Genomic DNA, 25,874 nt, shown 5'->3' with positions numbered 1-25,874 from the left:
CTTACAATTGAAAACATTTTAGATGAAATAATATGTGGATGGTATCTTTACAAAATTAGTTAAGTTAATGGATATTCCTGGAAACTTAAATTTAACAAAACTGGGCATGAAGCCATGGTAAAGAGACAGACTAAGAATACTTCCTAAAGGAAAGAAATAACAGTAGGAAATGAAGCCAGTTTTTAAAAATAGGAGCATAACAGCAGTGAGAAAAACTACTATCTGAAATAAAGCTATCACTAGACCCATAGAAATATAAACACAGAAAATATACCAAAGCAGTTTATATTAAAACAACACCACAAAAAGTGAAGTCCAAACTCTGTTGAAACAGGTAAATTTTCCCAAGCAATCACCATGAGGAGGGTGTAGCAGATAACTACCTACCGAACTATCATATGAAGAGAATTTTCCCTTTCCTAAAATATTTTATTATAAGTCCAACTTCTTGGGAATTATATTAAGCAGGCCCTATTTGCCTCTAAAAATGGAAATGTTATCTGAGATCAGGAAAAGGTAAAACAGTATTGTATAGTACACCCTAAACTATTAGCTTTGACTCAATAACTATCACTGAGCATTTATTATAAGCTAAGTACTGTGCCAATCCCAGGAAGGCAAAGAAAAAAAAAAAAAAAAAAAAAAATATATATATATATATATACACACAGTTCCTGCTCTTGAGGAGTTCCATAGGAACCATTTTATCAACATTAGTAAGTTCTCTATCAGAAAATAGGACCTGTTTGTGAAGGAGTTAAATACATTTAGCAGGAGCCTGGGAAAGAATGATGAGAGAGGAAGGGAGGGGTCATACAATGAATGTCACAGTCTTTTATGATGTAATCTCAACAGTGACATCAAGGACCAGCTTTGTGGAGCTACAGAACAATTAGATTCCTCATTTACTGTGTTCTTTCACCCAGAACTCTTTGTAACTCTGTATTTGGTAATAATTTCATTAGTGTTAGACTCCTCCTCTAAACTACATACCAGTACATACCAGTGTTTCTAAATATAAGATGCTATTATCTCTGCAGTGGAACAATGATGTGTAAATTAAGTGAAGAAAAGAAAAAAAATGAGCATGAGTGATCATGAAGGCATAATCAGTGTCATCAATCTTTAGACTTTGATGGGAAATTATTTAAGGGACCCTAAGTTAGACAAGGAAAACATAAACTGCAGAATCATGACTTTTAATCCCATTTACTGTTACTTTCCTTTGAAAATCTGCTAATGAGAACAACCACAACTCTCCTCCTAGTGAAGATGGTGCTGCCGAGAGACAAAATTACACAAATATCTGATATTTTAAAAATCCAAATAATAAACTGTACAAATTTCTAAAAGTTTGGTATGCTGAGTGTATTGGCTCAGGAATCATGTTTGGTTTTAGGCTAGCTTTAAATAGATTCTACATATTAATGTATAACTAAGAAAATACACTAAGAACAACCCTGAAATGTCATTTTGCTTAGTTTTTTGCCAAGGACATTGTCCACGTTTTTACTACTTGGAGACCTTCAGTGTTTTGAACCCCCACCAAGGTTTAAGCTTTCCTGAGTCTCAGCCTTTGAGTCACCTGAACCTAGAGGCAAATTTAGGAGCAGAAAGAGTGAACTTGACAAAAGGCTCTCCTGGGTAGGCATTCAGGGCACAGATAAGGGAAGGAAGTTTGATGGCCATCTCTTAGTGGGCCCACAGCAATGTCTGAAGAGGGCTCCTTTCAAGTATTAATAAAGTTTGGTTCAAAGCTCCGGGCAAAAATGACAACTCTGGCTGAGGACATTTCCTATGGATACTGTCTTAAATAAATCAAGCTAAAACTCTCAATAAAACTTGGTAAGTGCCATGTAATAACTACTACACTCAATACAATAAGCATTGTGGTTAAGAACACTGTCCTTGTAGGAATTCCACTTCTGAGGTGGCAGGCTGAGAAGTTTCATAGACCCACTCCTCACCAAAGTAAGCACCACAAAAAGCTAACTGACTGATTAGCTAAATAAGTAAGTAAATAAATAGAAGCCATTTAAAATCTCTGTAAATTTCCTAAGGGCATAAAAAAAATGAAGTAAAACTTAAGAAAATCTACAGAAACTCAGTAAAAACAATAGGAGTCTATAGCATCTCAACCTCATCCTTCTCTTTCCCCTTCCACCTCACTCTCTGCCTTACTCAGCTTGATGGAAGCTCCACTCCAAGCCGATTTGGCCAAGAAGACAGGGCTCCATCTCCCTTAAAAGTTTCCAATTAAGGGTTATCTCTCCTGGAGGCTGCTAGCATTTTCCATACAATCTAAATGTAATTTGAAAGGGTTAAGTCTTAAGACCATACCACCCTGAATGTACCCAATATTATCTGAAAAGGTTAAATTCCTGGTGAGTGTGACCAAGAATTTGTGGGCTCCCTTTCTCCACCTAACTGTGACACATAGGATACAGTCTCTATCCCAGGTGTAACAGACTTAGAATACTGGGGCTTTGATTTCCATCACTCCACCTTGTTATAAGGCAGGGGTTCCACGCCAACTGAGGTAAGTAGAGATGGCCAGAGGCTGCCACCCTACTCAGTACCTAGAGTTGTAGCAAAGCCTTTGTCCAGGGGAGAGGCAGTCCATAAGAAAAGAGAATGCTTAAGCATTTTCCAATTATCTGAACCAGAGGATGGGGAATTTCAAGTCTATGGCTCCTCTTAATTAAAAACAATAAGCATAAGCCAGCTAGTTCATCAGGGAAAGCCAGAAAAAAAGATAGCTAAGAATATCCCTCCTGAGGTCAGAATAAGTTTTAAAACCTGACTTCAAATATGACCCCTACCAAAATTTAGTTCCTTCAAACTACTGAGCAAATCCAAGGAATTGCTGAAAACAGTAAGGTAATCAACCAGTAATCAGTGAAGTTTATCATTTAATGACTTTAATGACTATGATACATTTGAATGCAGACACAGGCATCCTCAACAAAATGCTGAAAACTGAATCCGACAATATATAAAAAGGATTATATACCATAAACAAGTGAAGTTAATCCCAGGAGTATAAGGTTGGCTCAGTTTATGAAAAGTAATATCATATACCATATTAATAAAGGCATAAACCCACATGATCATCTCAACATATGTAAGAAAACCACTTAATAAAATCTAGCTCCCTTTCCCAATTTAAAAAAAAAAAAGTCGACAATCTTGTAATGAAAGAGAAGGAATTTTCTGAACTAATAAAGAGTATATATAAACCCACAGTAACATCATTTTGATGGTGAAACGCTGAAAACCCCCTTTAAATCCCTAAAGTTTTCACTAATTCTGTTCAACATCATGCTGGAATTTCTAGCCACCCCAATTAGGCAAGGAAACTAAGTAAAAGGATTGAAATTAGAAAAGAAAAAGTAAAACTTTCTCTATTTACAGATGACATGGTCCTCCATATAGAAAATCCTAAAGAGTAAACACACACATACACAATTAGAGTTATAAAGGCTTCAACTGCTCTGAAGTGTAAACACTTTACAAAGATCAATTGTATTTTTGTGTACTAGCAATGAAGATTACAAAAAAAGAAAATATAAAATTTATTTTTATTTAAATATATCAAGAAGAATAAAATAATTAAGAATAAACAGAACAACTGCAATATTTGTACACTAAATAATACAAAACATTCTTTGAAAGAAATTAAAACATCCTAAAAATATGGAGAGATAGCATATAGTCATGGATTGGAAAACTCAATATTGTGAAGATGCAATATTCTCCAAATAGACCTATAGATTCAATGAAATTTCTATCAAAATTCTACCTGTCTTTTTTTTTTTTTCTTTTTGCCGTAAGTGACCAACAGATCCTAAAATTCACATGAGACTGCAAGAGAATCAGAATAGGGAAAAAACAAACAAACAAAAAACCCACAAAATCTTGAAAAAGAACAGTAGGAAGACTCACACTTTCAGTTTTAAAACTTAGTAAAAAGCTACAGTAATCAAACTAGTTCAAGGATAGACATTAGATCAGTAGAACAGAAGTGAGTGTCCAGAATTAATCCATATATCTATGGTTTATTGATTTTTCAACAAGGTTGTCAAGATCATTCAATGGAGGAAAGAACAGTAGTCTTTTCAACCAGATACTCACATAAAAAAGGTGCAAAAGAATAAACCAAGATCCTTGCCTAACATAACATAGAAAAATCAACTCAAAATATATCATAAATTTAAATGTATGCATTGAAACTATAAAATTCTTAGAAGAAAACATTAGACGTAAATCTTTGTGACTTTATTTTAGCAGTGAATTCTTAAATATAACACTCAAAGCATAAACAACCAACAAATAGATGAATTAGATTTCACTAACATTAAAAATATCTATGTCTCAAAGGATAGAATGCAAAAAAATGAGAAGACAACCCACAGCATGGTATAAGATATTTGCAGATTGTGTGTCTGATGAGGGACTTGTATTTGGTACATAAAAAGAATAAAGTTTTAAGAATGACAACATGAAAAAAATAAACCAATTAAAAATGGGCAAAGGATCTCGGTGGTTTTTCATAGAAGGTATAAAAATGACCAATAAGCATATAAATAAGATTCTCAACACCATTTGTTATCATAGACATGCAAATGAAAATCACAATATGCTACCACTTTACCACATGCACTATATACATGTGTGCATACATGCTTAGACTAAGTCGTGTCCAACTCTTTTGTGACTCCATGGACTGTAGCCCACCAGACTTCTGTCCATGGGATTTCCCAGTCAAGAATACTGGAGTGGGTTGCAATTGCTTTTCCAGGAGATCTTCTTGACACAGGGATTGAACCCATTTAACATTTCATAGCAGGCAGATTCTTCACTATCTGAGCCCCGAAGGAAGTCCTTATACCCACTAGAATGGCTGTAAATCAAAAGGACAGATAAAAACAAGTGTGGCAGAGCTGTGGAGAAATGAAACATTTGTGTTTCTGGTGGGAATGTGAAATAGTGCAACTGTTTCAGAAAATAGTCTAGCAGTTTGGTAAATGATTAAACACAAACATAATGTATGTGTTTCTACTCCAGAAATTCTACTCCAGGTATGTTCCAGGAGAAATGAAAATGTGTGTCCACACAAAAACTTGTACACAAATGTTTCATAGCAGCTTTATTTACAATAACAAAAAATGGACACAACCAAAATGTATATCAATTGATGAATGGAAAAAGAGTGGTCTGCCCATAAAATGAAACAGTGTGGCAATAAAATGTAATGAAGCAGTGATAACATGGTACTGGATGAACCTTGAAAATATGCTAATTAAAAGCCAGTCACAGCAGATCACATATTATATAACTCCATTTATATGGAATAGGCAAGTGTATAGGGTCAGAATGTAGATTAGTGACTAGGACTGAGAGAGATTACAGGACTGAGAAATGATGGCTAAAGGAAACTGGATTTCTTTATGCAGTAGTATTCTAAAACTACTATGATAGTACCACAAGTCTGTGATTGTAGTAAAGCTGTTGAATTGTACACTTTGAATGGGTAAATTATATAGTATGTGAGTTATATTTCAATGAAGCTATTAAAAAAACAGACTCCAGAACCAGATTATATTTAAATTTCCAGGTCTTCTATATGTGAATTTAGGCCATGTATTTAAACTCTTTATGATTCTATTTCTTTTTTTTTTTAAGATGTTTTACTTTTTTTGAAGAAACTTTTTATTTTGGTGAGGGGTATAGCTGATGAACAATATTGTGATAGTTTCAGGTGAATAGCGAAGGGACTCAGCCATACACATACATGTATCCGTTCTCCCCCAGACTTCCCTCCTATCTAGTGCTGGTCACTTAGTCGTGCCCAATTTTTCGCGACCCATGGACTGCAGCCCGCTATGCTCCTCTGACCGTGGGATTTTCCAGGCAAGGATACTGGAGTGTTTGGCCATTCCCTTAGGCTGCCCCATAACATTTAGCAGAGTTCCATGTGCTATACAGTAGGTCCTTGTTGGTTATCCATTTTAAATATAGCAGTGTGCACATGACCATCCCAAACTCTTCATGATTCTATTTCTTCATTTTTAAAATGCAGGTAACATGATCTATGTCATAGAGCTGTTAAGAAAATTAAAGGAACTAATATATGCAAAAAGCAAAGGACTTCTTCAAATAGAGCCTGGCATGTAGGAAATGCTATATCTAGGTGTTAGTTCTTATTATGCACAGTGTTAAAGAGAACATAAAAGAAGTATCTATCGCATGGGTAGGGCAGTGGAAAAGGCTTAAAGAAGGACACAAATTAGTTCTGAAGCACAGGCAGGGACTAATACAGCATAGTTAAAAGGGAAGGAATATTCAATATTGTAAAGAATATGCACAAAAGTATGCAGATATCAAGAATTTAAATTACTCTATAAGTAAGCTGCAGTATCACCTAAAGCAAATGAAATTGAAATGCAGACAATTCCAGCAGCCTGTGTGTTAGGTATTCTTTTTTTTTAATAGCTCCTTTAGAGACAATTTAATTAGAAATTTTCTGTGAGAATAAGGTTAGCATTATATAATTTAGATAATATTCATTAACAAGTTAAAAATACCATCGTTGAAATCCTGATCTAGCTGGAAGGTTAGGTAAAATGGATCTCATTTTTATTACTGAAGCAGTGTAGTCAGTAGACATAGCTCTTTATGGTATACATATTTTGTTGTCTCTTCTGCTGTTTATACCCAACTCATGTGAGAGAAAAAGGGGAGAATGCAATTTTTATAAACAGACACTTGAGGAAAACTGGCTGAGGCAAACAATGTAATTCATAGCAACACTGAAATATGTCTTCACTTCAGTGCTGAGTGAATAAAATTATCATGAGAATTGATGCATGACAATGAATTGACAATTTCTTATTCTTTCTCATCACACCAATTCTTAAGATGATAGCTGTCGTGCAAACATGCAAGAATCACTACAACACTGAGATAACCATGCATGACCCAACTTTTCTTCCTTTTGGAAGATGAAACCTGAATTCTTAGAATAAACACTGAATAGATATTTCAGAGATATGTTACACAATTCACTTCTGAAAAATATATTTACTATTTGTCTCTAGAAGTTTAGAAAGGTATTGACATAGTCATTTGAAAATTCAAAGATGTAGAAACAGTAGGTCTATATGATTTACATAACTTCTATAATATTTCAACCAACATATGAACTATATTATACTTTACTTTCAGAATTATATATAGCACTATATCTGCCATATGACCCAGCAATCCCACTTCTGGGCATACACACTGAGGAAACCAGATCTGAAAGAGACACATGCACCCCAATGTTCATTGCAGCACTGTTTATAATAGCCAGGACATGGAAGCAACCTAGATGCCCATCAGCAGATGAATGGATAAGGAAGCTGTGGTACATATACACCATGGAATATTACTCAGCCGTTAAAAAGAATTCATTTGAACCAGTCCTAATGAGATGGATGAAGCTGGAGCCCCTTATACAGAGTGAAGTAAGCCAGAAAGATAAAGAACATTACAGCATACTAACACATATATATGGAATTTAGAAAGGTGATAACGATAACCCTATATGCAAAACAGAAAAAGAGACACAGAAATACAGAACAGACTTTTGAACTCTGTGGGAGAAGGCGAGGGTGGGATATTTCAAAAGAACAGCATGTATACTATCTATGGTGAAACAGATCACCAGCCCAGGTGGGATGCATGAGAGAAGTGCTCCGGCCTGGTGCACTGGGAGGACCCAGAGGAATCGGGTGGAGAGGGAGGTGGGAGGGGGGATCGGGATTGGGAATACATGTAAATCCATGGCTGATTCATATCAATGTATGACAAAACCCACTGGAAAAAAAAAAATAATAATAATAAAAATAAATAAAAAAATAAAAAAAATTAAAAGGAAAAAAAAAAAAAGAAATCCAGATGTTAAGTTTTAAGTTACTTTTTGCTATTGAAGTAGCTTTGGCATAGTTACAAAAAACACAAAACCAGTTCTATATATAATTCCTAGAAAACAAGTATAAGTAAAAATATGAAAACTAGAGAAATGCTTCTGACATAGATTTTACTTTCTAGAGTTACAAAGGAGTATATTAATGAATTAAGAACTATTAAAGATTACAGATAGTGTTACCAGCCAGCATTTAGCGCACACTTATTATTCTCAGTTATTTTAATCTCCATGGAGCCCTGAAGAATATTATTTGCAATTTGTTGATATGGCTGAGACTTAGAGCTAGTTAAATAACTTCAAGTTATATTTGGGGCAAAAATGAGCATTGAATGCTTGTTTGGCTTCCCACCAGCCATGGGGAACATGTTGGAAAAGAGAACTGTCTGAGGAGAATACTTGCAGAAATTTACTTAGGGGGTCCTTTTGAGTCTTGGCTGAGTAATAGGTCATAAAACATACAGAGAAATTCTGCAATGCTGGGCAAAGAATGACAAAAAGCATATCAATTCCCAGTTTTTTTAACTAAAAAGATAAACTTTTATTTCACAACTTTGTTATAATTCATTTTCTAAGAAGATATGTACTATACACCATGGAATATTACTCAGCCATTAGAAAGAATTCATTTGAATCAGTTCTAATGAGATGGATGAAACTGGAGCCCATTATACAGAGTGAAGTAAGCCAGAAAGATAAAGACCATTATAGTATACTAACACATATATATGGAATTTAGAAAGATGGTAACAATAATCCTATACGCAAAACAGAAAAAGAGACACGGATGTACAGAACAGACTTTTGGACTCTGTGGGAGAAGGCGAGGGTGGGATGTTTCAAGAGAACAGCATCGAAACATGTATATTACCTAGGGTGAAACAGATCACCAGTCCAGGTTGGATGCATGAGACAAGCGCTCGGGCCTGGTGCACTGGGAAGACCCAGAGGGATCGGGTAGAGAGGGAGGTGGGAGGGGGGATCGGGATGGGGAATACATGTAAATCCATGGCTGATTCAAGTCAATGTATGACAAAAACCACTACAATATTGTAAAGTAATTAGCCTTCAACTAATAAAAATAAATGAAAAAAAAATGGACACAGTTTAAAATATTAGAGACTTTTGAGACAAGTTTCTAGTCCTGGGAAGATCTTACTGAACAAAGACTTTATTTAAAAGGATATATGAAAAGCATGCATTTACCTTTTAATTGTGTAGTAATAAATATGTAGGTGCACAAATATATGAAGTAGGATACTCCCACACATCTTGCTATATCAGTGTTCTAAATGTTGCCTTGACCTCTCAAAGGGTTCAGCCTTTCATTAGGAAGATGCATATTCAGTTGTCACGTCTAAGCGCCCATAGCATGTTGATGTTGCTGTTTACAGGGACATAAATTGATAGTAGGCAAGTAGATGCAAAAAAAAAAAAAGTCACAGGAAGTTGTCCTTTCTTACATCTTAGAAATCTCCCCAATGAGGAGGGAAAGCTAGTGTTCTGAATTTAAGTGTAATCATTAGATTTCAGTTTACAAAGGAAATACATTTTGAGAAAACCTTGTCTGCTTTCCCAGTCCCTCTCCAAGAGCCAAAGCCTCATATGGCAGCCTTACCAATGAGGAATATAGGCCTCAGGCGTGATTTGGAGTTTTTCAAAAGCACAGTAACAGGTTTTGACCAGTGGGGGACCATTCATCAAGTCACTATCCATTGCATTAAACAGGACTCTAGGGTGGTCTGAAATGAGAAAAGTTACCTCCAAAAAGTACCCGATATGGGAATAGTTTACTCATCTGTCAGCTTCTAGAACACAAACAGCTATTAAAAGTCAGCTCCCTCTGGGAGGTGGGAGGCAGTCAAGGAGAGAACCACCATATTGCATGGAGGCCCCAGAAATGGAAAAGTTGGTCAAGGAAAGGAAGGCAAATGCATACTCTTCCAGAATACACCCCCTGGGTTTTTTAATGATCAGACGAAATACAAAGAGGTTTGGATTTTAAGGTATCTCTTCACAGCATCTCCATGTAAACTGTGTACTAATTATTTTAACCTGGAAACAGAAAAGCCATCATACTGAAAAGCAAATTTGTGGCTCTTGGACGTTTTAAAATTTTGAGCAAAGAATTTCAGGTTCTCTATGTGATGGGAGTTAGCACAAGGATATGCACTTTACATATTTTAGATTTTTTGTGGTAGGTTTGAAGGTGTTTCTTTTTTCCTTTTCTCTTTTTTATTTTTAACCATTGCCAGTGGCATGAAATGGGAAAATGAAATGTTCAAATTAATTTTTCCCATTGATTCTTATGTAGACTAATGTACTCTGCAGTTCAATTAAAAATAACAAGCTGTTGTGTTGTTCTGAGCCAAATATAATCTCTAAGACCATGGTCAATAAAGAGCTCAAGAAAATAAAGTATTGAGGCTGAATGGTCTGAAGTCTACTGAGGAATAAAGAAGCAACTGATTAGCATTAGAAAGCAAAGTCTTTTAATTTTTTAAAAGTCAAGGAGAATAAAAAAGTGATCACTCATCAAGAACAAAGACTTTGAAAACTGTCTCTCACCTTTGTTTAATGAGTCCTTTCAAAATTTAAGAATGACCTTTAGTCTTCAGCCCCAAAACTAAGATGATTTTCTATACATGCAATGTTACATTTGGGATTACTCCTGGAGTATCTGCTGAGGAATGTAAAAATAGAAGGATCAATTCTCAATGTTTTGCTACTCTAAGTGACATTAGCTCCATCCAATGAAGTATGTCACGGGGGTAAGTATTATGACTAGTTTTACGCTAAACATTCCATTCTACTATGCAATTAAAAGATAATGATGGGAAAAAAAGTTGCATACATCTTTACATTTTCCCTTAAATTATGGGTGTAGTGAAAGTAGCTCAGTTGTGTCCAACTCTTTGCAACCCGAGGACTATATAGTCCATGGAATTCTCCAGGCCAGAATACTGGAGTGGGTAGCCTTTCTCTTCTCCAGGGGAGCTTCCCAACCCAGGGATTTAACCCAGGTCTCCCACATTGCAGCAGATTCTTTACCAGCTGAGCCACAAAGGAAGCCCAAGAATACTGGAATGGGTAGCCTATCCCTTCTTCAGCAGATCTTCCTGACTCAGGAATTGAATCAGGGTCTCCTGCATTGCAAATGGATTCTTTACTAACTGAGCTATCAGGGAAGCCCAAATTATGGGTATATTCCTCTAATTCCTTAATATGGTCCCCATAATTAATTCAGTACTGTAGTCCATATCTACAGACCTGATAAGCTAGCACAGAATCTACTTTTATATGCTTTTTCTTAATTTAAATAATATTTCAGTAATCTTTTATACCCTTACTAATTCTTAAAACATAGAATATGGTCTTTACCACTTTAAGCTGAGACTTTTCTACATTCCATAAATCCCCACAGATTTGTTTCTCGCTTTTAAATATCAGCACATTTCTGTTTTCCACTCTTCTGTTTCTGCCCTCTATGCAGGAAATCTTTTCTTTAAGTTTCCCCCTGTGGTTCATAATAAAATCAAAATAAAAAAGTATGTCCTTCAGAAAGCATTCAGTTCACTGGAAATAGAAAACCTGTCACCTTTTTCTTAAAACCTTAGATCAGGCAGGTCAGTGGCAGAAATAGTGAGTGCAGTTTCAGCAAAGGGTATAGAGTGGGATTACCAAAATTATTATGTACCTTGTTATCTCCAGATGGATTTTAAGGGAAAGACTATCTTCTTGCATGAAAAAGGCTTGGTACTGTTGGGAGGAAAACTTTTCTTCTACCTTCTTAGGTTCAAATGGCTGGGGGCCTGTGAATTAAATGACAACAGGAGAAAGTCAAGGTTTATTTATTTTTTTTTCCTTTATTTTTTTTTCATTTATTTTTATTAGTTGGAGGCTAATTACTTTACAATATTGTAGTGGTTTTTGTCATACATTGACATGAATTAGCCATGGGTTTACATGTATTCCCCATCCTGATGCCCCCTCCCACCTCCCTCTCCACCCGATCCCTCTGGGTCTTCCCAGTGCACCAGGCCCGAGCACTTGTCTCGTGCATCCAACCTGGACTGGTGATCTGTTTCACCCTAGATAATATACATGTTTCGATGCTGTTCTCTTGAAACATCCCACCCTCGCCTTCTCCCACAGAGTCCAAAAGTCTGTTCTGTACATCCATGTCTCTTTTTCTGTTTTGCATATAGGGTTATCATAACCATCTTTCTAAATTCCATATCTATGTGTTAGTATACTGTAATGGTCTTTATCTTTCTGGCTTACTTCACTCTGTATAATGGGCTCCAGTTTCATCCATCTCATTAGAACTGATACAAATGAATTCTTTTTAATGGCTGAGTAATATTCCATGGTGTATATGTACCACAGTTTCCTTATCCATTCATCTGCTGATGGGCATCTAGGTTGCTTCCATGTCCTGGCTATTATAAACAGTGCTGCGATGAACATTGGGGTGCACGTGTCTCTTTCAGATCTGATTTCTTTGGTGTGTATGCCCAGAAGTGGGATTGCTGGGTCATATGGCAGTTCTATTTCCAGTTTTTTAAGAAATCTCCACACTGTTACATGTGCACATGCAATCTCACGAGAGTGGAGCCTTCATGAATCAGATTAGTGCTCTCACAAGATGAGACATGAGAAAGATGATCTCTCTGCTCTCTGCCCTGTGAGGCAGAGGAAGCAAGCTCTCATCATACCCTGGATCTATTGGCACATTTATCTTGGACTTTCCAGGCTTCACAACTGTGAGAAATGTGTTCAATGTTTAAGCCACCCAGTCAACAGTAATTTGTTATAGCAGTCCAAATTGACTAAGACACCCACACACATACTCATGAATAGTTTTGTATATTTTCTTCCCATTAAGCAAAATATATATGACTATCTTTAATGTAAACAAGTATCCTTTGTACAACAGATGTAATCAATATTTTTTTTTCATCTGCTTGATGAATTAGCTTTACAGTTGCCTGAAACGTCCATTGATTTGTTCAGAATTGTACGTAATTTCCAGAATGCCAACTGAAATTCAACATTTTCGTGTCCCATTTACTGAAATATGTTGGAATGCAAATGAAAGTAATGTTTTTACAGTAATATTTTGAATCTTTAGTACAAACAAAAACAAACTAACTCCAACCTTTAAAATGTTTTTGGTTTTTTTAGATAAACCCTTCTGTGGCCTGATTCTGAGCAAATAACTATTTAACAGGGCACTGAGACACGAGATGACAGCTGAATGTGCTGTGTCTCAGTCCATCATAGAGATTTTTTAAAAAGCAATCCCTAATTGTTGGACATTTAGTTTGTTTTCAAGTTCTCACTAGAGAAGTTGCAATTAACATTCTTTAGCGGCCATCTATGGGGTCGCACAGAGTCAGACACGACTGATGAGACTTAGCAGCAGCAGCAGCAGCATCTACATACCTATGTTCATTTATTATTACCTTCTTAGTTGTAAAGTTACCAGAAGAAATAACACAAAAATTTCCAAATGTTTGCTTTCCTACCATGAATTTGTTTGCTTAAAGGGTGTACCAATTTTAACTCACATAAGTAGTGTATAAGAAAGTCTGCTTCCTTATATGATTAAAAATTAACATTCTTTTTCTTCTTTGCCTACCCAACAAGCTATAAATAACTTGCCTTTTTTGAAATTTCTATTTCTCAAAGGTGCATTCAGAGAACAAAAATAAATAATTAACCCTTAATGTTTGGTATTGAACTTTCTTCTTTTAAAATTCAAGCTTTAAAGATTATGATGATTTTAATGATTGTTATTTCTTCTGCTAAATATTATTTCCCTTTTAACTGATTATGTGAATCACAAATATGCAGGATAAAAAGAAAGTGCACATTTTTTTTCTATTAAATTTGAATGTGTATTAATTTTGCATTCAATGCAGTAGGTTTGTTCAAAATATTACCTTTGATTCTGTATTGAACATTTGCCCTAAGGACTTTGGTCTATTGATTGAAAGTTTTAATCCCTCTAATAAAATTATGTTGCATATGCCAAATGAAAAACATTCAGGGAGAATCTCAGGAGTCCATACACTTCTAAAGGCTGAGGTCTCCACTTAGAATTTCCAGAACTATGGCATAGCACCCTATCAATTCTAAGTACTAATAACTGCACATCTGATGTATCAGTGAGTCCCATCAGCTCTACCTTCAAAATTACCCAGAATCCAATTACTTCGCATCAAATTCGGCTTACTGCCTAACTCACTGGCTAATTGCAAAGGATTCCTAACTACTCTCCTAGCTTCTGTCCTTGGACCTTCTAGCTTTTGGTCAATAGCAACTATCAACTGTCTTGAAAACTGTTAAAACATAGCAGATCACACACCCCCTCTGCTCAGAGCCCATCAGGCTGCCCATCTCAGTCAAAGAGCTAAAGTCGTCACAGGGGCTTCTGGACACACACCTATTATCTCTCAGATATTTCCTGTCTGACCCTAGCTTCCTCAGTTCCTACTACATCAGCATCCCTTCTATCTCTAAGTCATGTCAGAGAGATTCCTGCTGACACATTCACACTTACTCTCTTTTCACTCTGAAAGGCTTTTCGAAAGAGGCTCTTCCTAACAAGGTACAACACTTTCTCACATGCTCTTTGTCCTCAATATTTATTTAATTTTCTCCCCACAGTTCTTATCATCACCTGATATAACATAAACGGTACTTATTTGGTGTATTGTCCATCACTCCCATTAGCACGTAGGTCTAGAAGGACAGAGAGGTCTGTTTACTGCTTGCTTTGTTCATTGTTGTCTTCTTAGCGTAGCATTGCGTAGCATTGACACTCTTGAATATATCAATATATGAATTTCTGCTGCTTTTCTGTAATAATATTATTTTGGATAGATATACCACTAACCTTAAGCATTTCAAGTTTAACTTTTTATTGTATTCTCATGTTTAATTAGCTTCATTTTATATTTATTGAACATCCTTATGTCCCGACATAGACTGTCTTATCATAAAGCTCTGCTGACAGTACTAACAGTGCTGTCATTGACAATATTTTTATAGGACTATGACTGTATCGACCGGAGTGTTTGTAAACATTATCATCATTTTGAAGTCAGATGTTACCAGGTTCTTGAGTAAAATATTTTGTAGAATTCTGACATTTGGTGAAGCCAATCACTTTTTGCAGCTGCAATATTCTATATCTGAAAACATACTTTTGATAGTTTTATTTGACATGACTGCACTTACAAAGTATTCTGTACTAGTAAACTTTTGACAGTATTTATGGAATAGAATTGACTCTTGTATGTGGCTGTGCCCTTGTAAGGTTCATGTGAGTGTTGAATTTTAGCAAAATAATGAAGACAGGACCAAACAAACAGTAAGTATTATCCAGCACTTATATTCAGAAAGCAAACTGAAAGTCTAATATTTCTAAGTTTATATATGGTAATCTTGTGGCATATAAAATCTAAGCCTCCTAAAATGTATTTTCAAATGCCTGTGAGGGAAAACCAATAAATGAAAACTAATGTACTCAGGATTGTTGTGATCACCCATTGTCCTTGATAACCTTGTATTTCCAGTTACAGCATCTTATGTTTCTTTCAGATTCTCATAGAAACAAAAGAAACATATTTTTTGGTTTTGCCACCCTCCATTAAGTCACTAAAATATAGCCATTTCATGATTTGAAACGAATGTATAAAAACATGCTATTGTGAAAATCAATTACCTTGCATTTTAATAGCTTCAACTTTATGTTCAATTTAAAATATCTTTTTCACTTATATAATTGCTTACAAAATAGGAGTCAGAAATAATATGTAAGGTATGGTTTTAGGAAGTTAGAGTGAGTAAATATTTTTATTTACTGATATCATTTATAATTTGAATGTTATTGTCTGATAAATATATTTAAGCAAAGATAGTATATTGTCTGATAAATATATTTAGTAAAAATTCTATTAGTGTAATATTTTCTAAATCTTTGTTCCTGCATAAAATCCTTCTGCAGAAGCCCTTTGAAAAATGTTTTCATTGCATATCCCTATGACCCGGTTTTCTTCTCTCCATGCAACTCAGGTGTTTTTGTTTTTACAACACCTACATTGTTTATTCCTCTTTTGATGTTTTTTTATTTTTGTTTTCCTGTCCTGGTGTTTCAGTATCTTTTAAATAACCAACTCCATACCTTTTGCCTTTTTAAACGTATAGTAGTTTCTAATATTTTGTATATGGTCTATAAAAATAATGAGGTTTTTCCAAGAAGAATGGTAGTCATTAATTCTGCATATATCACAGTGGAATGTGTCATCCCTAAGCAGAATATAAGCTCACACTGTGCATGAAGACAGTTCTTGTTTGCTTCAGCCAAGTGCATCGTTTATGGGGATAAGTTTTTAAACAGGTCATTAAGAAATATTCTCATTCTCTAGTTAATGTCTTTGAGCTGTATATGTGAGCAGAATGATAAGGAATTTCCAGTGACTCATTCCAAGTTTTGACCATCCCGGCATTCTGTGAAGTCATGCATATTTTAACTTCTGTAAAGCCCTCAGTAAAGCCTTCACGGTAGAGCTTGTCACTTGCGCCCACCAAAAATGTCAGATGCTTTTTCCAAACTCTATCACTAGCAAACAGTATTGCATAACTATTAAAATATGGGGATTTAACAACAAAGTCTGCAAGTTGCAAACACTGTTGTAAATCAACTAGGCAATTAGCATGAGATATTTTAAGTGATTGAATACAAGCTCAGAATTATGAAGTTATTATCTAATAACCTAACAAGTGATGTGAATAAATCCTTGCTAATATGAAAATTATCAACGACAGAAACCCATTTTCCTATAAGCTGGTCTGTGGATCCTCATGCTAATGCTTTAGATTGATAAACTACAGGCATTCGGTGAAAGCGTCATTTGTTCCAGTTGCTGAGGATTGTGTTTAGAGATTCTTTCATCCAAATGATCAGCAAATCGAAGTCTGCAATTTGTTTTCATTTAATAGGCAGACACATTTTTACCAATTTAGACTCAGTCCTATTAATACTATTTGAAACTAATTGCTGGGAAGTGAATTTTAAAGGCAGAGTTTTATAATATCTGTTTTTCTTTTTCTGTCCCTGTAATAGAAGATTCCAACCCACCTGTATACAACTTTCAAATCTATGTTTAACAGGCATGGGCCATAATCCCCTGTCATCTGTATGATTACAAAGGACCCTTATTCCCTACTCTGTCACAATCCATGCTACACTCTTCTCTTAAAGTTACTTTCTTATTATGCTGTTTCCCTTCCTCAAAATTCTGGTTCCATGACAGATAAAAGACACTAACCTTAATATGGCTTCAACATCCTCTATATCTTCTCCCACTTAATGTGCTTTGTTTTTCTTTATATTACAATATAACACCCATACACAAAAAATGTTTAAACCATTAGTTAATACGTAGTTCAGACTTAAATTGAAGAAAGTAGGGAAAACTACGAGACCATTCAGGTATGACCTATTCAAATCCTTTATGACTATAGAGTGGAAGTGAGAAATAGATTTAAGGGACTAGATCTGATAGACAGAGTGCCTGATGAACTATGGACGGAGGTTCCTGACATTGTACAGGAGACAGGGATCAAGACCATCCCCATGGAAAAGAAATGCAAAAAGGTGAAATGGTTGTCTTAGGAGGACTTGCAAATTGCTGTGAAAAGAAGTGAAATACAAAGGAGAAAAGGAAAGGTATTCCCATTTGAATGCAGAGTTCCAAAGAATAGCAAGGAGAGATAAGAAAGCCTTCCTCTGCAATCAATGCAAAGAAATAGAGGAAAACAATAGAATGGGAAAGAATAGAGATCTCTTCAAGAAAATCAGAGATACCAAAGGAACATTTCAGGCAAAGATGGGTTCGATAAAGGAGAGAAATGGTATGGACCTAACAAAAGCAGAAGATATTAAGAAGAGGTGGCAAGAATACACAGAAGAACTGTACAAAAAAGATCTTCACGACCCACATAATCATGATGGTGTGATCACTCTCCTAGAGTCAGACATCCTGGAATGTGAAGTCAAGTGGGGCTTAGAAAGCATCACTACGAACAAAGCTAGTGGAGGTGATGGAATTAGAGTTGAGCTATTGAAAATGCTGAAAGATGATGCTGTGAAAGTGCTGCACTCAATATGTCAGCAAATTTGGAAAACTCAGCAGTGGCCACAGGACTGGAAAAGGTCCGTCTTCATTCCAATCCCAAAGAAAGGCAATCCCAAAGAATGCTCCAACTACCGCACAATTGTACTCATCTCACACACTAGTAAAGTAATGCTCAAACTTCTCCAAGCCAGGCTTCAGCAATACATGAACTGTGAACTTCCAGATGTTCAAGCTGGTTTTAGAAAAGGCACAGGAACCAGAGATCAAATTGCCAATATCCGCTGGATCATCAAAAAAGCAAGAGAGTTCCAGAAAAACATCTATTTCTGCTTTATTGACTATGCCAAAGCCTTTGACTCTGTAGATCACAATAAATTGTGGAAAATTCTGAAATATTTGGGAATACCAGACCACCTGACCTGCCTCTTGAGAAACCCATATGCGGGTCAGGAAGCAACAGTTAGAACTGGACATGGAACAACAGACTGGTTCCAAATTGGGAAAGGAGTACGTCAAGGCTGTATATTGTCACCCTGCTTATTTAACTTATATGCAGAGTACATCATGAGAAACGCTGGGCTGGAGGAAGCACAAGCTGGAATCAAGATTTCCGGCAGAAATATCAATAACCTCAGATGTGCAGATGACACCACCCTTATGGCAGAAAGTGAAGAACTAAAGAGCCTCTTGATGAAAGTGAAAGAGGAGAATGAAAAAGTTGGCTTAAAGCTCAATATTCAGAAAACTAAGATCATGGCATCTGGTCCCATCACTTTATGGCAAATAGATGGGGAAACAGTGGAAACAGTGGCTGACTTTATTTTGGGGAGCTCCAAAATCACTGTAGATGGTGACTGTAGATAGTTTATTGTGATCCACACAGTCAAAGACTTTGGCATAGTCAATGAAGCAGAAGTCGATGTTTTCTGGAACTCTCTTGCTTTTTCTATGATCCAACAGATGTTGGCAATTTGATCTCTGGTTCCTGTGCCTTTTCTTAATTCAGGTTGAACATCTGGAAGTTCATGGTTCACATACTGTTGAAGTCTGGTTTGAGAATTTTGAGCATTAGTTTGCTAGTGTGTGAGATGAGTGCAGTTGTGCAGTAGTTTGAGCATTCTTTGGGATTGCCTTTCTTTGGGATTGGAATGAAGACGGACATTTTCCAGTCCTGTGGCCACTGCTGAGTTTTCCAAATTTGCTGGCATATTGAGTGCAGCACTTTTACAGCATCATCTTTTAGAATTTTCAATAGCTCAACTGGAATTCCATCACCTCCACTAGCTTTGTTTGTAGTGATGCTTCCTAAGGCCCACTTGACTTCACATTCCAGGATGTCTGGCTCTAGGTGAGTGATCACACTATTGTGATTTTCTGGGTTGTGAAGATCTTTTTTTGTATAGTTCCTCTGTGTCTTCTTGCCACCTCTTCTTAATATCTTCTGCTTCTGTTAGGTCCATACTATTTCTGTCCTTCATTGAACCCATCTTTGCATGAAATGTTCCCTTGGTATCTCTAATTTTCTTGAAGAGATCTCTATTCTTTCCCATTCTATTGTTTTCCTCTGTTTCTTTGCCTTGGTCACTGAGAATGGCTTTCTTGTCTCTCCTTGCTATTCTTTGGAACTCTGCATTCAAATGGGTATATCTTTCCTTTTCTCCTTTGCCTTTTACTTCTCTTCTTTTCACAGCAATTTGTAAGGCCTCCTCAAACAACCATATGGCCTTTTTGCATTTCTTTTTCTTGGGTATGATCTTAATCACTGCCTCCTATACAGTGTCACATACCTCCATCCATAGTTCATCAGGGACTCTGTCTATCAGATCTAGTCCCTTGAATCTATTTGTCATTTCCACTGTATAATTTTAAGGGGTTTGATTTAGGTTATACCTGAATGGTCTAGTGGTTTTCCCTACAGTTTCATATTAAGTCTGAATTTGGCAATGAGTTCATGGTCTGAGATTATTTCTAGATTTGGGCTACTATAGACAATACTGCTATAAACATTCTTGGGGATATATTTTTGTTCCCTACATTCTGTAGTGTTCATATTCAGAGTGAAGTTGCTAGGACATAGCTGTCCATATCTTCATACTAAGCAATTTCTTATGTAGCACTCAAAATCAGGCAAAATTAACTTGCATATAAGTATTTTCAGTCTCTACTAGGTATGTCAAAATGTTTTTCAAAGTGGTTGCACCAATTTAAACATCCCTCAAAAGTCATGTTAACTCCTATTTCTTCATATCCTTCACACTATTTGGGATTATCATACTAATTTCGTCATATTTCTTTCTGTTTCTCATCCCTTACCCCTCCCTTCTTTTTTGATTTTTTGTTTGTTTATCCCTTTGTACTCTGGATATTAAATTCTAATCTGTAACAGGTCACTAATTCTCTATTCATCTGTTTCCAATTATGCTGATAAACTAAGTCATTTAGTTACTTACTTTGGTCATTGTCTAGTCTAACTCTTAAATTTCTGTTTAGTTCTTTTTAATTTTTACAATGACACTTTCTTTAGTTTTGTATTTCCTGCCAAAAGATTTCTCCTATTTCCTTAAAAACAGTAAACACAATTTTTATAGTATGCATTTGAAAATTTCAGCATTTAACTTCTTTAAAGGATGTTTCTGTTATATATTATTTCTACTGCTTCTATATATGAAATAGAATTTCCTTTTACATAATTAGAGAAGGGAATGCCCAACCCACTCCAGTATTCTTGCCTGGAGAATTCCATGGACAGAGGAGCCAGGCAGGCCTCAGTCCATGAGCTTGCAGAAATCAGACACGACTGAGCGACTAACACTTTACATAATATCTTTAATTTTTGCTTGGACAGAATATTCAACCAACTGTTTGAAGGGACAATGTAAGAATTAAAGTGAAAATACTTTCTTCCCAGAGGATTTTTTTTTTTCTGTCAGGAATCTGGAGTCTATCAGTCTCACACCAACTTAACTTGCTTTAAAATATGAAACAAATTATGGTATCTTGTGTTTTAATCTACTCACTGAAAATTTTGAGGTTCAAAGAGATGAAGTTGAAGTAAGATGCACTATGACAATGCCTTTGTCTTCTGTAAATTATTGTGTGATTTTGAGTTGAAACTTTTGTTTCTAATTTTTCTTATCTGTTAAAATAGTGCATGCCTGTAACCCCCAGCATAGTAATTTTCCTTTTTTGTTAATATCTATTTGGCAAGGTCAAGTCTTAGTTGTGGCAAGTGGAATCTTAGACCTTTAGTTATGGCATGCAGAATCTAGTTCCCTGACCAGGGATCCAACCTTAGCACCCTGCATTGGGAGCATGGAGTCTTAGCCACTGGACCATTATGAAACTCCATATTTCCATTATTTTTACAGTTTCCTTTGTATTGCTCTGGTCTTCTGTTCATGCCAGTCATGGTGTATGATACTTAAGTTTTGCTTTATGTTTTTTGAGTACATAACTTCCCCAGTACTAGGTTATAATTGTTTTGAAGATGGTGTCCATGACTTTTTACCAATATCTCTCACTATATTGAGTGTAGTAATTTGATTCAATAACTGCTTAATGCATGTTAAATGGATGACTCAATGAGTAAATAAATTTTGGAAATAGGTACATAGATAAAAGTGATTAAACCAAACTCAGTATTACTTGCCATAAAGAAGGAGCAAATATCTTTTCTATTATCGGTCCCAGAGTTTCAGTCGAATTTCTGTTGCTATGTTTACTTGCCCACTATATTGGCTGATTGTCCTCATAAAACACAACTGGTCTTAGGTAGGATTTATGCATAGCAATCCCAGTGTGTAATAGAGCTTAAAAACAAAGCTTAAGAACATTGATCTAGAGGATAGTGATAAAATGTAATAAAGTTTATTTAGGATGTAAAATTAAAAAGCGTGTTCATCAATAATTCATCAACTCTCTTTAAAAAACCCTTAGTGTAATCATTTTTATTCTGTATCTTTAATCATTTGTAGCTGATGTTGCTAGAAACAGATTTTGACAACAAACTTCTGAAAGGGATCCATTTGCCTAGGGATTTACTTATAAAGTTGCAATTAAAAATATTTTCTAGGGGTAAATTCAGCATACAAAGCAAATATGACACAACTTAGCATATTAAACAATTGTTCTAAAGATATGTTAATAGAATTGAAAAGAATCACTATTTCATATGAAAGCATACATTGGGGTATTATTTTTGCCACATAGAGCAGTTATCTTTGCATTATAATTAGTCCTCTTAATTTTCCAAATGTCACCCTAAAGACTGGTTTTCCATTTCCTGGTGATTAAATTGCTGCTGAACCTAAGAGATTTGTTAGATTTTAAGTCCATGGATAAATAAAGAATATATATGGTCAAAATTATTGGTAGAGGACCAATAAAGTCTTTTATGAAGCATCTTTTCATTAGTTTGTCGATGGATAGATGTTCAAAATATAGCAATGAATGAGATGTGTATAAGGAAATAAGTACATACTCTCTGTGCCAGCATGCATAACATAATATAAATAATCAATGCCGAATTAATTCTAGAATCTCCTGATCTTACTTTCATGCTCTCTGAATATGATCTTTATTTTGGAATTTCTTTGAACTATTCTGAACGACTTTGTGACTTCAGGTCACAGATGCATCGTGCAATGCATTATCATTAACTAGGTCTGTGTTTTGTCCAAACAACCAAATGAACAGTGATAAACTCTGCTATGTTAGCTGGAAGTTTTCATTTAGAATCAAGAAAATGTTCTGTGTTTTATGCATAGTATTAAAGTATTTGTTGGATTTTTACTTTTTTATTTAGTTGATATCATTTAGATTAAACAAGTCAGAATTGTTAAAAAATTTTCATTCATTCTCAAAGTTTCCAACCTATTGATATATATCAATCTGTCTTTGTTCATTAGCATCAAATACTGGTAAAACTGAAAAAAATATCTGGAGCTTAACAACAATAAGAAATGGAGGTTTTCTTTCTTTCTTTCTTTCTTTTTTACGTTTTAGAGCAGTAGTCAGTGAGAGTCTTCTATAGCATTTCAAATGTCAAGGACATACACTTCTGTATTATTTCTCTATTATGTGTGAGCTAAGATAGTTACCAGAGCTTCCAGCTATTACGTGTTCACTCCAGCTGGAAGAAGCAGAAAGGACACAAGAGTTGCACAAACCAGCCTGGTTACATCACACTTCTCAGAACTGGTCACATGGTCTCACTTTGCCTAAGGGAGATTGTGGATTGTCTATATTCTCAACTGCTGATTTAAAAATAGATATGTATAATTAATGAAGATCAATTAATTGTTCCCACTATTGGGGAACAAGCAGCAGTCATCTCCTTCATCTAACTGTTCATTTACTGATTTATTTTGCTCTAAGATAAGTTATAAACAGTTAAACAAGACCATTTCTTTAATAAAAAAAGTATCAGCAATTTGGAAAACCGAGATTTTTTGAAAATTACAAATATCACAATGTCAACATAGTTATGGATAAGCATCGTGGTCTCCTGGGTATCTAAAGTGAAATAGGATATCTAAATGATTATTTACTTTATTTTCATTATTTTTTAAAAGGCATTACTGAAGCAAAATTAAGCTCTCTTGCCTCTGTACAATATAAAAACTTACGGTAATATTTATGGAGAACTGAATGTTATGGTGGACAATATTCCTATCATAGATGCAGTTGATTTTATAAGGCACTGACTTAGTGTCTTTGAGTAAGAGCCAAAAGCCAAGTATTATTTTAAAAATCAATGAAGGCTATTTTGTGAGTCCTTAAGGTTATAATCCTTACATATTCTGACTTAGACGGAGGATAGATTTTAACCTGCCCACAGGACTAGGTAGATATATACACTGTAGATGGTTATCTGTAAATATTACTGTTGCTGAAAGTTTTCTGAACAAGTTTAGGAAATTAAGAAATAGGTATCTAATTTTCTGTAGTCTGCCAGCATGTGTCAGACCAATTTCAGACTCATAACAACAGGTGCTCTAGAAAGTGAAAGGGGACCATTTGTTAACTGTAACAGCACAACAATGCAAAAAGATGAAAGAGGTAGAAATGGAAACCAATTTGCTAAATTTACTAAATTACACAGATTACCAAAAAGGTAAGTGAATTTCTCATAACAGTAGTGGAAAAACTACTTTTGCAATGAAATGTGTGTTTATATCCAAGTTTCAAAATTACTTAGCAAATAACTCCCAGTAAATGTGATATTATAAATTTTAACTAAATTATAAATTCTTAGAATTTTTGTGACTTTTCAAAACAATTTGTGTCTATTATATCTCTTAAAATATTTTTGTGTATTTTTACAAATATAGAGGATAGAAACAATAAATTCATGGTTTCTTAAATATAATTATTATTGTTGATGAATCTTAGGTTCATCCTGAAATGGCAAGAGAAATGAATTTATGGTTCCTGAAGTTTTGTAATCACTTGCATCTAATTTTTTGATATGGTAATAATTAAATGAGAGATGACAAGCAACTGGGTGATTAAACATTGTTTGATAAAATGATGCATTAGTAACACATAAGTTTTATTTCAAAGTTATTCTCTCACAGTATGAAATCAATTTTAGACTGTAAGCTGAATTCTTTTAAGAATTAATCTTTGCTTTAAAAGAGCAATATAGATTGACACCAATGATTTCTTTTAATTCCATATAGGAAGAACCTTTTGTAATGGTGTCTGAAAATGTCCTGGGTAAGCCGAAAAAATACCAAGGCTTCTCCATTGATGTTCTGGATGCCTTATCCAACTACCTGGGTTTTAACTATGAAATTTATGTTGCACCGGATCACAAGTATGGAAGTCCACAAGAAGATGGAACATGGAATGGCTTGGTAGGAGAACTAGTGTTTAAGGTAAGCATTTGTTTGTTTATCACATATCTAAAGTTGACTATAACCCTTGGAAGCTAATCTCATTTAAAATAAGTGTAAGGCAAGGCCTTAGGTGGTGGTGTTGAATGCAAGTCTCAGCCAATACTATTTCATGAACTTTGTGGAAAGAAAAATTGATGACAATACAAACCTAAATTTCAAAATATGTCCTATAATAGAAAAATATTTAGAGCAAGGATTTACCTTTACCAAAGTTGTACTCCAAACATATTATCACTGTTTGGTACAAAGTCACGATGCCTTTTCCAACACAGTTCATGTCATTGTGTTCTTTTAAAACACAAGTCAAGAAATAAATAAGATTCTGATCACTTAGGAACTGATCATTTCATTTTTGGATCTAAATAAGGTAAATCTACTTTTACTTATATTTTTCTCCTTGTTCCTGCAATTCTCAGAGAAGTGTTTTAAATTTCCCCATTACTTTATGCCTGTTCCTGTCAGTTTTTGCTTCCTTTTTGGAAGCTCTATTACTAAGTGCACCACATTTTTAAATATTATGCTTTCCTGATGAGTTGAATAGTCATATTTAGGTCTGTAAATTACTTTTTGATTTCTGTGTATCTCATTTTTCCCTCTGTTCCTTCATTTCTGGCCTTCCTCTGGGTTAGCTGATTTTTTGTGTTTGATTTTATTTCCCTTTTAGCTTCTTATTTGTATTTATTTGGTTCTTGTTTGTTTGTCTGTGGTTAGTCTAGGATAGTAATGTGCGTTCTTAACTTACCACACATTATGTAGATTAAAATCATAAAATTTCTCATTTAAAAAATAATAAATGAAAAAAAAATAAATAAAATAAATGAAAAAAAATAATAAATATACAGCAATATA

General features: G+C 35.0%; 1 protein-coding gene across 1 annotated transcript in view; it reads left to right on the top strand.

Moving 5' to 3' along the window:
- Nucleotides 1–25,874, top strand: part of GRID2 (glutamate ionotropic receptor delta type subunit 2) — a 1,497,839-nt gene that overhangs the window by 1,133,584 nt on the left and 338,381 nt on the right. Inside the window, exon 10 of the mRNA XM_061164751.1 lies at nucleotides 24,807–25,004. Coding sequence (XP_061020734.1) covers nucleotides 24,807–25,004 — 198 coding nt within the window. The remainder of the gene's footprint in view (nucleotides 1–24,806; nucleotides 25,005–25,874) is intronic.

This window comes from Dama dama, chromosome 17 (assembly GCF_033118175.1).
Source record: "Dama dama isolate Ldn47 chromosome 17, ASM3311817v1, whole genome shotgun sequence".
Lineage (NCBI taxonomy): Eukaryota > Metazoa > Chordata > Mammalia > Artiodactyla > Cervidae > Dama > Dama dama.
This window is presented reverse-complemented; position numbering and strand designations above follow the sequence as displayed.